The sequence below is a fragment of the Micropterus salmoides genome, unplaced genomic scaffold, assembly GCF_014851395.1.
Source record: "Micropterus salmoides isolate LMB-PRFRI ecotype aquatic unplaced genomic scaffold, ASM1485139v1 Ms_hic_scaffold_6, whole genome shotgun sequence".
Classification (NCBI taxonomy): domain Eukaryota; kingdom Metazoa; phylum Chordata; class Actinopteri; order Centrarchiformes; family Centrarchidae; genus Micropterus; species Micropterus salmoides.
Window position 1 is genome coordinate 17,080,494 of NW_024044348.1, and position 13,361 is coordinate 17,093,854.

Sequence of the window (13,361 nt, forward strand, 5' to 3'; positions counted from 1 at the left end):
CAGTGATCCACGAGTGAGCTGGAGAAATAAAATGAGCACGGTTCTAATTACTGGGAGAACAGATGGGAAGAAAACAAAGACAGTCACGACACCAGTAGAGACACAGCCTACCTTCCAAAATAAACAAACAAAAAACACCAAGCAATGAGTTTTGAACGATGTAACCCACATTGTAAAGTTTTTCTCTATATCTAATCATGCTCATTTGCCTTCTTACATTAATTCAAACTATTTCAGACTGTCTACAAGTTATGTAACTTAGTATCTAGTTTTACAAACTGTTTGCCTCTTCTGATTTACTGTCCAAAGTCTGACAAAGATTTAAGTTCTCTATCCCCGATGTCAGTGCAAAGTGTTGTTGGAATTTGTATAAAAAGGGCTACAAGCATTGTGTTATACACAATTTCAATTAGGCAAAATCACTAGCAATCATGATAGAATTTTGCAGAACTTTAACATGCAATTATAATTCAAAGATAAAAGGTTTTTACTAAAGCACGAAGCAATTTGTTTTTCAGCTCCCTTAATGTGAAAGGGTCAATAAGTTCTACTCACCTCTGTGGTCTGATCATTCGACTTCAAGAGCTTAATATCATTCTCGACACGATGAAGCCAGCCATCATTGTCCAGGAAAAGTGTTTCTGCCTCCTTCAAACGATTGTAAATGTGTTGCTGCTGAGTGCGTAAGCTGGCAATCTTCCGCTCGTGCTTGCAAGTGGCCTATTGAAAGCAACAACAACAAAGGCTCATACTATTACTAAAGTGATATTATGAATCGTCCGTCGCTTGAGCTAGTGTTACATACTATTAATGGTGCATGTGGTATATATAACAATAATTACATCTGAAAGCAGCAATATGGCAAACAGGCGCTTTTCTAAAAACAAAGAGTTTAGTTTGTTTTGAATGACAGTTGACCAAAGTTTGGTACCAAAAAATCTTGAGAATTCACTTTTCACACTTTAAATGGCATTTACAGCTGGTACCAACAATGGACTCAAATGGCAGAGAAGAGCCAGGAACTAGGGAGCAGTGACCCTGTCCTGTAGTGGCGTAAATGAGAGGCTAAAGCAACTATAGAGAACAGAGAAGTGAAATGATGACTCAGCAGCTGTTTTTCTGCGGGGAAGATGGAATCTGTGGATAGCAGCGTAAGCATCAGCTACCTTCTCAGTCTTTTCTTTGGCACAGAAATGTTGGACCTGCAGGTTGTCCTCCTCACTGTAGCGCTGGCGCAGCTCATTCTCCTTCAGTTGTCTCTCCAGATCCAGCTGTTTTTTCCTGATTTGGGCCCGGCCCGAGAAGATTCGCTGCAGAGCTTCTGACACCCTGGAGAGAGAGAGAGAGAGAGAGAGAGAGAGAGAGAGAGAGAGAGAGAGAGAGAGAGAGAGAGACTTCTTTGCTTTGAAATGGCTGCATTGGGACATTTGAACTTAAACATGAATTAGACATGTTCAAAAATGACCATCAATGTGGTAATTTTTTAGACTGCATTATGCTGACTGATTCACATACATGAGGGAGACAGAATATTAGAAACACCTCAAGGCAATGTGATTAGAAGCTGCAGAGCCACACATAAGGAGCTCATTTAAATTAATTGCCATGCCAAGAGCCCTTACAAACCACTCGGTCATGTATTTACCAAATCCTAAAAAGGTCATGCAATATTTAATAGTTTTATCAAAACAACTGTTTACAGTAAAATAACTTACAATATTGATGATCTAAAAATATATGAATTAATCACGTCACATGTTTGCATGACAAATATTGTTATTTACTACAATCAATTAATGATGCTTTGAGGCTTGATTCAATTATTAAGTCACATTGTTAACCTTTTAGTGTAATCTAGAGCTTCCACGTGATGCCAATTCTGTTCGGACAAAGCCAGAAAGCTATATGATGTATATATATGTATTCCTGGAATAGACTTGAGCTGATATCTAGACTGCATGCAAGCGGCTGTCTAGTTGAGTTAAAGCAGGAGGAGAGAAAGGGGAGGCATGCAGGTAAATAAGACTGGAGAGCTGTCGCTGAAATGTGACTGCACTCTTCAATGTAACTCCAGTGACGTAGGAGACGTCGTGGCCTTGCTAGACTGCTGAATTTTTAATAGCGTGAGAAGCGTGCAGCCTCTATTCAGAGCCTCTCACTGTGCGAGTTGTGAATTCTGATGCCAGTGAATGAAATGTGTGGGAGTGAGACTCATTCAGGTTTTCCGTGTCCTCCGCCCCCAACCCAAATACCCCAACAGATGCCACTGTATGCCTTAAAGACAACTAGATGGGATATGGTTGATCTGATTTATGTGAAAGAAACAATTCTATCTATCTAGTCATCCATCCATATATGTTATTAAAATAAAGGCACGACACAACTTTCCCTGTCAAACTTAAAATAAATAAATTAAGGAGATGGCTAAGCTAATGTTGATTAAAGCAGTTTCATCAAACACTAGTATACCTTTACTATACATTTGTGGCAAATAGAAATGAAATTTAAGTTAACATAAAACAGTAAACATAAGTAGTTTTTAGTCTTGAAGGTCAGCAGTGTTGAGTCCCATCTATCATCCTGTTTCAAATTGGATACATATAGCAATAAATGAATAATGCTTTATTAAGATTAACCTTAAATTGGTCTGAAAGTTCAATTAATTACAGAAATCTACTTTAGTATCTAGCTGCCCTATGTAGGTCCACTGACTACAGTGCAGGTTAGGCGTGAATGTGGGAAAAAAAAGTCTTCTAGAATACAAATATTGGTGAGCTGATGACCTCAAATTCTTACGTAGTAGTTGCCGGTACAATATTGCTGTTTTTATTCCAAAACATACAAATACAGAAAATCTCTAGAAATAAAGAAATCCTTTTCTCTCTCAGTATTTGTTTTTTCGTGTGATGCAGAAGCTGACAGGGGAGTAGTTTTTCACTCCTGATGGGACTTTTTTTGCTATATCCACTAGTGCTGCATGAAGACACTACTGAAGACGCACTGCTTTCTGTGCATAGGATAGCATTTCATGTAACACAAACAAGTGATTAAAAAGCAAACAAACAACAACAAAAAACTAAGTGTGCTACACAAGGTATGGGAACTGATCAAGTCTTTTTGGCAGTATTGGATCATCAGTTCTGACACTTTTTGTCTCCAGTACATTCGGGGTAGATCAGCTGTCAAAAACACCACAAATGCATTGTGTTGCAAGTGTGTGCATGACAGTATAAACAAATAAACAAACCGTAACTGGCATTTTCAACTAATGATATCCACATTGACACTGTGTGATAAAAAACGCATGTAGAATCGCTTTGGGTAAAAAAAAAAGTGGCTTTGCTTCTATTTTAGCAACATTTGCTGCTGCTTTGCACCTTGAAAGTGCTGCTCCTACCCAAACACTATCAAACAATTTCCCACAGCAGTTTTTCATTGTCACTGATCTCTCCACAGCTATTAAGTTATTGTACAAAGCAAAATTACAAACAGACATAATTGCAACCAAGGAGCAGAGAGCATCTAGTTAGGTGTCCTCAGGATTGTATCACTGCTTTTTACCAATGATGTAGATCAGCTAGCCTTATTGAACTGTGACCATCACCAGCCCTGGGTGGTCTGTAGCCAATTAAGCACATCCAAGTCTGTAGCCACTATACTCTGCTAGACAACAACAGACAACGTCCTTTGGGTTGGGAACAAGTTGTTGCAAGCTTCAAATATCTTTGGTTCTTGTTCAAGAGTGAGGTGAAGATTGCGCATGAGACTGTAGTAGATTGGTTATAGGAAGTAACATAGGTGTCACACTGGACTGTCGTGAGCTCCAAGTACTGACAGAAAGAATGACATCCCAGATACAAAGGGCCAAAATTAGTTTTCTTCACAGTGGTTGGGGTGTCTGATCAGTATGTGTCTTGGACTCCCTCCCTGCGGAGGTATTTCAGGCACATCGAGCTGGGAGGAGACCCCGTGGCAGACCTGGAGCATGCTGGAGGGATTATACATCCCATTCGTGCTGGGAATGCGTTGGGAACCCCCCAGAAGAGCTGGAGAAGGTGGGCAGCTTCTTTGCTTTGATTGCTACAGTGCTGCTATATGCATATATCTGTGTGTGAAGGACTGTACATCCAATGTCTATACAAATGTAAGTACATGTACAATTATTTTTTGGTGATCCGAAAAAGTATCCGATCCGTGACTCAAAACCGTGATATGATCTGAACTGTGAGTTTTTTTAAACTAATACGCTTTGTTATAGGGACCCTGCTGAGCAGATATATATAATATAATAAAGGCTCATTGCTAAAAGTTAATTTTGGAATATTTATTGTAGGGCTGAAACGATTCAACGATTAAATCGATTAATAAAATACATCAACGCAAATTCTTTGCATCCCTCTAGCATGCTCCAGGTCTGCCATGGGGTCTCCTCCCAGCTGGATGTGCCTCCGCAACAGCACGACAGCACCTGATCAGAAAGCAGCCGGAGTTCTGCCAGTGGACCATAGACAAGGTAACAGTAACAGCAACTTTAGCATTTAACTGAAATCAAGATTGATTGTTGAGTTGAAGGCTAGCCAAAGTAAGCTGCAGTCCTTAGCTGAAAATGTACACACGTGCGTTTGTTGTTCTCCTTTTTGGGCCGTCAGTTGTAACCTCACAGACATGAGTTAACTGGGTGTCGGGGAGCTGCACCTTTTAACTCACCTCCAGCTCTCTCTGTAGCTCAGATAATCCCTGGTACCTGTGTGTGCTAATCCATCCTTTCACCCATATTCTTTGTCTTTATAATTGCCATCTTTATAATAACAAACAACAGCTTCATTTCCCGTTTCACATTTCACGTGTGTTTTCTTGAGAAAACGTGGTTTGGAGACCAGCGTCACGTAGTATGAAGCCACAACGACTTCAAGACTCGATACAAGACGGCAAGTTGTGTAGTGTGAATTGGCCAACGCTGAAAGTCGTGTAGTCTGCACAAGCCTTGTATGACACACTATGAATTTCTGAAAGGACAATAAATATCTATCACCTGATCCCACAACGCATCGATGAATCGTTGAAATAATCTATAGAAGCTTCGAATACTAAAATCATTGTTGATTCTACAACCTGAACCACCATTCTCAATCACACGTTACAATGCTTGATCCACTTATGGCCACCAGGACCACTTGTAAAAAACCATAGGTTCCTATCAATGTATCACTACTGTACAATACATTATCAAATGCAGGCTACTTGACTTTCTGCCTGCAATCGGTGTCTGTATTCTAATTACAATGTTTACAATAAAAGGGTTTATAACACAAAGAAACAACCACTCAGGTTACACTGTGAATCACATTCATGAACATGCTTACCTTTTGAACTCTTCTTGTTTCTGGGAAGGGATCATGTTAAAAGGCCCAGGCACCATGTTCTTCTCCTCATATTCTTTTAGTTTCTGCTTCAACTGTAGAATCTTTTGAAATGCGAAAGAACATTGAAATAACAGTCAGAAATCAGATCATGGTGACTGTTGAAATGAGAAGTTTTAAGTATGGGGGAAAAATGCTAAAGATAAAAAAAAGTTTACCTCTTGCCGTTGCTTCTCACATATCACTGCATATTGGCCTATGTGACTGTCCAGGCTTACAACATTACTCTTCAGCTGATATGTAAGAGTAAAGAGAAAAATGTAATGATTTAAAAGGAATTCACACATTTATAGTCCAAGGATTTTATCAGTTATATTACAATTAACAATTCTAAAACAATATGATTTCTTTAATACTAACCGAGGACTTAATCTCCTTTGCCCTGTTGGCATACTTAAGTGTGTTGTGGGTGTCATCATATGACTTGGATGAGGGGCTAACATTGGCAATCATAACCGTCCTGCAGTTGCCGCCCAAAGAGTCTTTGAGAAGTCGTGTCAGCTTGCTGTCCCTGTACGGTATATGAGTTTTCTTACTCTGAAACAAATGAGAAAATAAGTTGACTTAAAGTGTACACAAACAAGCAACTCAGAAAATATTAGACCTCTTTGGGATCCATTGAGTTTATTTAAAAAGACATCAAATGAATCCTGGAATCCACTACCTCTGTCAAACATGACACAAATCAAAATTTAAGAAAGAAAAAGTCCATTATTGCTGTGGTATGCAGAACGCACCAATGTGAGGTACGACTTGAAATGCATTCTCCATATGGACAAGCTCCACAAGAGACGCTTAGCCATATTACAGTATTTGGTGGGGACCAATAAACCTAACAGCGTACAAAATTCAGCATGGACTGTTCATTTTAGAGTTAAAAAAGAGAACAGCCATCGACAACACTGTTTTTTTTCTGCAGCTGGTCTGTGAACACAGCTCAGTCTGTAATAATGGCATTAGATAAACTACAGCTGCTTAGGTGAGTTACAATCTCATGGGCATTGGGATCGCAAAAGTCACATTAAAGTTAAGTAACAAAGTAGTGTAAAATGATCTCTTGGGGTCCGCAGCTGTGCCTGCACTTCTTCTTGGAAAAACCCTAAGTCTACATCTGGATTGAGACCTTAACTATAGTTCATGTCAGGTCCAGGGAGTTTCAAGATAGCCGTGCCAATTTGATAAATCTTCTATTTAATAAGAACAGGCAGTTCAAACATATTCTTTCAACAAAGCCGGTATCTCAAAGTAAACATCCATTTTTCACCAAACTCAAATGTTTGTTTTGACCCTATTACATTGGTCAACTATTGGGAATCTGTCACAGATTCAATGTAAAACAACCCCCTGTAACTTACAGCTGAAGCTTCAAAAGGAACCCAGCACGTGTCCACACTAATGCAGACAAAATCGCTTTATATAACAAGGGGGGTCTTGTCCATACTACTAGTTTTAGATCTTTTTCTGTAAGTTTACCCTCCACTTTTACATGTCAGAACAATAGGAAAGTTGGTTGGATCTCTCCTTGTTGAACATCTTTCAGCTGGCAAATAAAACTGTATAACTGCCATGATCTGGTAAGTAGGGATGGGAAGCATTATCATTCAACCTTTTTTCACCAATCAAAAAAAACAAAAAGTGACATCAGCATTTCAAAAAGATCAGCTCTCTCTGTCACCATTAAGCAGGATTGGCACTATCAAACGTGTCTACTTTGGACAACATTTTCAGAAAGCCCCTTTTTTGTGGGTGGGAAACACTGGCCTTGTGTGGATGGAAGGCCAAAATGGAGAGTAAGTCGTTAAATGTATCTGCATCGCCTAAGGCAAACAACTTACAACAAAAACCTCTGTGCAGCATAGCATGAAGATGACATACTAAACAGCCTCAACAGAAGTAGCAGACATTCTTCACTCAAACGAATGGCATGTCAGCCCAGACACAAGTGGGGACATTCTTTCCTGTAAACAATGGCCACAACATGAATTCCTCGTCTGACAACAGTAAACACTGCAGTACCAATAACCATGGGGATAGGGTGGGGAAGGAGTGGGGATTTGTGGTGGGCGTTGTAGGTTGAGCAGATCAAACTGCATCCACAACTGCGACACAAGAATGGTGGGCAGGGTGTAATACTAACTGGACAGTGTCCATGACATGAAAAAACACAGTTTTAACCCCAAGAATGAAATAACCTGTTGAAGAAGGATCATTTTTCAACATGGCTGTGGTGCATTTGCACAGTACTTCCTACATGCATGTGGCCTGCTTGCGCCTTGTCCCTTGGGACTGGTGTGTAAAATAAAAAGACTGCTTGACAGGTTAATGTATGCAACTGGAATGAAATAATACCCAAATACTCAGCTGACTCTCCACTTCCCAGGCTCTCTGGTTCATAAGGAGACCAGTTAACTTCATTTACCTACAACTATAATAATCTTAAGAACATGATGGAAAATTTCCATATGCACTGTTGATTTTCTGACTAAATAGAATCAAAAACAATACTAAATACAATACATTGTATTTGCTAGCAGTCTGTAATGTGTTTTGTTTTTCACGTCTGCACATTCACTGTATTTGTGCACTGTCTGCAATGCACTGCACCAGTGCACATCTCTGGACACATCACACACATTTGTTGTGACTGTGATAATGAGCATGATAGCATACTATTATAAACATTATTTGTTAAATTGTCTGTAAAGATTGTAATAACATACAGTATGTAATTGGAGATAGAGTGAAGAGCTAATAATGCTCCATCTAAACTATACAATAAAATATCAATACAGTCTACTCAGAATCAAAGATTCTACTATATTTAAACAATGTATCTGACAACAAATTGTTGACTTTGCAATTTTTGTTTAAAGTCTGGTTAGTAATTAATTTGTTTATTGTTTGTGTTACATTGCTTTTATTGTTTAAAATGTTGAATATTGCTTGATTGTGTAACATCATTTAAATGTCTAAATAACACATTTTTCTAACTTTTATTAAGTTGTGAATCACAGAGTATCATTTAATTTGTTATGAAGCTAACAAGACACTTTGTTTGGTTTCTAGATTCTGACAGTCATTAGGTCTTCACCAAACAACAAGGTGTCTTCTGTGCATTCAAGTCTGGGAGTTACAACAAGCACACAACACTGTTTAAATGTGTAGTTGTTGTGAGCAGATCAGTAATTTAAATTTCCAGCTGTCATTGAGACATCTGACAGATTGCTCCAAGCAAAAAGAAAGTGTGAAGCACTGTTAAATATTAAAAGGGAGACCACATTTTCCAGTTTCTCTGATGAGTCAAAATGTTTAAAGGTTTTCAGGGTCCCAAGAAAAATGGAAGGTTTTCTAGGAACAAGTGGCCACCCTGGTATTGGGGCATAATGATCTTGGAAAATGGGAGCAGTGTTTGCAACAAAGGCTGTAATGTCATGCTGACATATATCCACTGACTATTGTATGACCAGAGCATTCATTGGATCTAATACCAAAATGACATGCATGGAAAACAAGTGTGCAGCTTGTGTAAACAGTGCAACAGAAATCTGGGCACCAACGTTTTTGCTCTATTTTGAAAACTGCTGAGTTGTCAAGTTAATCTAAAATGTAATATGTATCAATGGTGACTGTGGTTTATATAATAATACTAATAATACAGTAAATGCAGGGTAATATAAACTCACCTTTGGGTCAGCAAGCGCATTGATAACATTTCCTAATGCAAGGAGCGAACGGTTGATGTTCGCCCCTTCCCGCAAACGTGCCCCTTTGGCGTTGGTGGCGCTGGCTCTCTCAGAACCTGCCAGATCAATCAGGCTCATTTTGGCAACACAGGCATTAGGATTGAGGCTGGCGGTTTTGTCCTGCTGCCTCAAATATATCTGGAGAAAATAATACAAAACTGTTCATTTAAAACCACCAAGAAATATTCAAAATATTTATTACACTAGAAATTGTGGAGTTTGCAGTTAAGCTTTTGTATCCATGTCTCTCTTTTTAGTTAATTATTGTCTACATGTTATTTTCTTATTCTTAATTAATTCTACAGCCTGATTTTCCTTTGGGACTTCAGTAACTGGACTGGATTGAAATACCTGAAATACAGCATGGGACCGGGAAGAAGTGGCATTCATATCAGTGGGATGCTGTGTCCTGTTGCGATTGCCACAATCCAAAGCTTCAAGAATGTGCTCTGCAGATTTGGGCTGTATATAACAACAAAAATTTGGAATGATTTGGAACCATCCCAGTACACTTGCACACCACAGCAACATAACAGTAAGGGACGTCAACATTCAATAGCTGAATATGTAACCGTGTATATATATAACACATGTTGCTACTAACCTGATGCAGTGAGAGGCCCTGAACAACCACTCCTTTAGAACTGTCCTCTCTGACTGCTAGAGGCCCTGCATTAGCCAACAAGTCTCTGATCTGTTCATTGTAAACCTGCAAACAAAAAACAAAACAGAAAAAATTACTGCAAACAGCGGCTAATCCATCAAAACCACCCCAAGAGATCAGTCAAGACAAAAATGTATGACTGGGTTACTAATATAGAACAAACAGTATATAGAAAAACCTGTGAAGACAAAATATCCCCTTTAAGCTAGGCTATTAAAGTGAGTAACTGCTGCAATGCCTTTAGACAAAAGCGTTGTGGTTTAATTATCAATGAAGATTACAACTGAAACCCCGAGTCTGACACTGCACTAAAGCAGACAATAAAAACTATGATGATTAAAATGTTCACCTCAAGATATGAGAATGCAACAGCAAACTCTTTCTCCTCCTTGGCATCATCCATGCGTTTGAACAGCTCTTCCATGGTGCGGTACATGACCCCAGGCTCATTTTGTGAGCCTAACATGGTATGCGTCTTGCCTGCTCCAGTAGCACCGTACGCAAACACTGCAATTAAATGAAAAATTACTACAAAGTAAGACATGTATATATAAAATAAAAATAACAATGCTTATCACAACAAAAATCGACTAGCTTCAAACTTATTTTGGATAGAGCATAACCACAAATTATTATGTGAAAAAAAATTTGACTGAGCATCAAATGTATTATTTTTCAAAATGAGGCTGAGAAAAGCTGCTTATTTTGAAAAGCTTGGCTTAAGTGTGCCTAACTGATAAAAATGAAGATGTTCTAATCAGCTCAGATTTGAAAGTACGCAATACTGTCTCAACAACACCTAAATGAAAAGCTTTAGATTCACACATTAAACCAAATACAACTCCAAAGTTTTTGGTTACATACAATTTAATCAAGACGAGCTAGGTGGTAAACACTGATATTCTGCACCCAATATACACTCAGTCGCTAGTTTATTAGGTACACCTAGATAAAAGTGCAGTCTAATACAACAGTCCTGCAATAAATCCTTTCTTAATGAAGGGAATAATGCTATGTTTTCACTGAAAGTGTGTTGGAGAGGTGTTGATTCAACTGTATGGTGATTTTGGAGGCCGCAGCTGAATTGTATTGCGGTATACTGACAGGTGTTTCAATTATTTTATAGATTTTTTTTATGAATGAGGGTATGCTAAATATCAGGAAGGCCTCTCTGTGAAGTGCAACGCAGTTCAACAGCACCACAAACTACATCTTCCAAAATGATCATACAGTTGAATGTTTCAGCAGGATCATTTGCAGCTGATCCACGCATCTTTTGATGGATCAATTAGACTCTAAAGCCAAATCCATCTCTGGTCTTGTTTGCAGCAGGTACACAAAATTTCCCAGTTGTGCTGATTTAAAAACACTGCAACTGCACAGCGTTGTGAGCCAGTGACCAGCAAGTGAACCCTGGCGCAGACAAAGTAAATTAACAGCAGCCAGCATTTTCAATTAATGATACGGCAGCGTGAGTCACCTGTTGAGAATTGTTTTAGTATTTTTTTCCATTATTTTTTCACAGCTCTGAAGTAGTGCTAGTGTAGCTCATAAATGCATTTGAATTTCAGTATTTGGTCATGCTGGAGTTAAAGAGAGGTGGTCAAAAATCCCCTCTACTCACAGTACAGCTACTGTAGCCATATCAATAGCACCAACGATACAACCACTAATGCTGCTGTGGTCTGAGAAATAACCATATTCACAGCCAGGCACAGCAGCTACAGTTGTGTTAATAGCAGTGGCTGTACCACTGTTGGAGCTCAGCCTTTCGGAAGGAGTAATGAGCAATTAATGCATAATGGAAAGTTTCACAGTCTATCCTTTCTGTAGCGAGAGCGTTTCCCTAAACTGGCAGTATAACTGGACTAACATATTAACTGTTCCTACGGATCAAGGGTAATGCAAAAATATTGCATGGGAAAGCAAAACTTAATGCAAGGAAATGCAAAAGTAGTTCAGAAATAATCCCACCATGACCCTTCTGGGGCAATGTACTTTATAAAATATTAAAGAAAACCATGAAAGGTGTGATTCATGCTATACTACCTTAATGAAGAGTCATTCAGGTGTTACATATTTAAATTGCTTTATAATTTTAATTTAGGCTTACTTTATGAAAAGGGAATATATTGCACATGTATTGTTAAGAAATATAAATATAATTTAGATACTGATTATTAAAAGGACTCAGATAGGGTTTAGGAATGAAAAATGTGATTAGGACACCCAAATTGTTCAGCATATCATGTTATTTGATGGTTGCGCTATGGAGGTTCAGTTATTTCTTTTTTTGTTTGACAGCCTTGCGCAGCTTAAAACACACATCTTGTATTTATTCATTTGTTACCTGTGCAGTTAAATCCATTCATCACACCATCCAGCACTCCTTTAGTGGTGTTCTCAAAGATGTCAACTTGAGTAGAGTTCTCGCTGAAGACATGGTCAAAAACAAACTTAAGGTCTTTGTTAGCCCTCTTGTTGATGTTTCTGTTCCGTACTCTTTGTGACCCAAAACATGATACGTCCTCTTCCTTGGGATCAAATATGAGCATGTGGTTATCAACAACCTGCACCACATTTCGACAGTTTTCACGCTTCTCACTGTCGCTGGTTGGCCTAACCCGAACAACCACCTTGACATGGCTGCATACATCACTTGCCATTGTGGTCCCTCTGCAGTGACTGAAGTGTTGCTGCAAAGCAAATACAAAGGGCTGCTCATTAAATCACACAAATTGAGAAAGAAACAGGGAAAAACAGACCGTAGAATAGAGGGTGTCATTATGCTGTACAGACTGTAAAGGTCTTTGAGACAAATTAATGATTTTGGGTTTTATATAAAATTAACTTGACTGACTTAAGTCACCAACAAATTTCTTCAGCCTGTCTCAGCTTATCCCTGATGTTACAGCAGACAGTTGATATGTTTGCTAATGATAGTGAGGTGAAAATCTAATTGATAAGCAATCACATCATTTGTTTTTGGTACAGGTTTTGTAGATCAGTACAGGCCAAACTTATATTACTATAAACCATGCATGCCCTGTATGGCAGATGCTTTTTAGTACAACCACCCTGCAATAAATCCAGCTCATCCAGAAGTTATATTTACTTTTATTGAAAATGTTTTTGAGATGTCTTGTTTCAAATTGAAGGTCATTTTGGAGGCTGCAGTTTGCAGTGCTGTTGAATTATAATGCTTTGTAGTGTGACAACGTGAGGGCAATTTTTCTAATATCATCTTATATTTTCTCCATCCTCACGGATATGAATAGGGTTGGCATATGATAAAGGACATTTGAAAGAAACTAAAAAATGCATTGGTTTTAGCCAGGTGTAGGAGACTGGACGTGCAATGTTTATGTCATCTAACGTTATATCTATATGCAGGCTGTTGTCCCTACCATTGCACAGATAATCAAAAGTGATTCCCTTGCACCATTGCTAGACATTACAAGAGAATGAAAGCACTAAGGTTAACGTTTTAAGTTAGAGGCTGGGTGGCAGTTGCTCTTGGTAACGTTAGAGGTA

At 38.7% G+C, this 13,361-nt stretch overlaps 1 protein-coding gene across 1 annotated transcript in view; it reads right to left on the bottom strand.

Moving 5' to 3' along the window:
• Positions 1-13,361, bottom strand: part of kif18a (kinesin family member 18A) — a 37,005-nt gene that overhangs the window by 23,160 nt on the left and 484 nt on the right. Inside the window, exons 2-11 of the mRNA XM_038700873.1 lie at positions 12,178-12,523; positions 10,177-10,334; positions 9,768-9,872; positions 9,515-9,625; positions 9,104-9,301; positions 5,781-5,957; positions 5,579-5,653; positions 5,364-5,464; positions 1,167-1,329; positions 556-720 (exon numbers count right to left, since the gene is read on the bottom strand). Of these exons, the coding sequence (XP_038556801.1) occupies positions 556-720; positions 1,167-1,329; positions 5,364-5,464; positions 5,579-5,653; positions 5,781-5,957; positions 9,104-9,301; positions 9,515-9,625; positions 9,768-9,872; positions 10,177-10,334; positions 12,178-12,493 (1,569 nt within the window). The 5' untranslated portion in view covers positions 12,494-12,523. The remainder of the gene's footprint in view (positions 1-555; positions 721-1,166; positions 1,330-5,363; positions 5,465-5,578; positions 5,654-5,780; positions 5,958-9,103; positions 9,302-9,514; positions 9,626-9,767; positions 9,873-10,176; positions 10,335-12,177; positions 12,524-13,361) is intronic.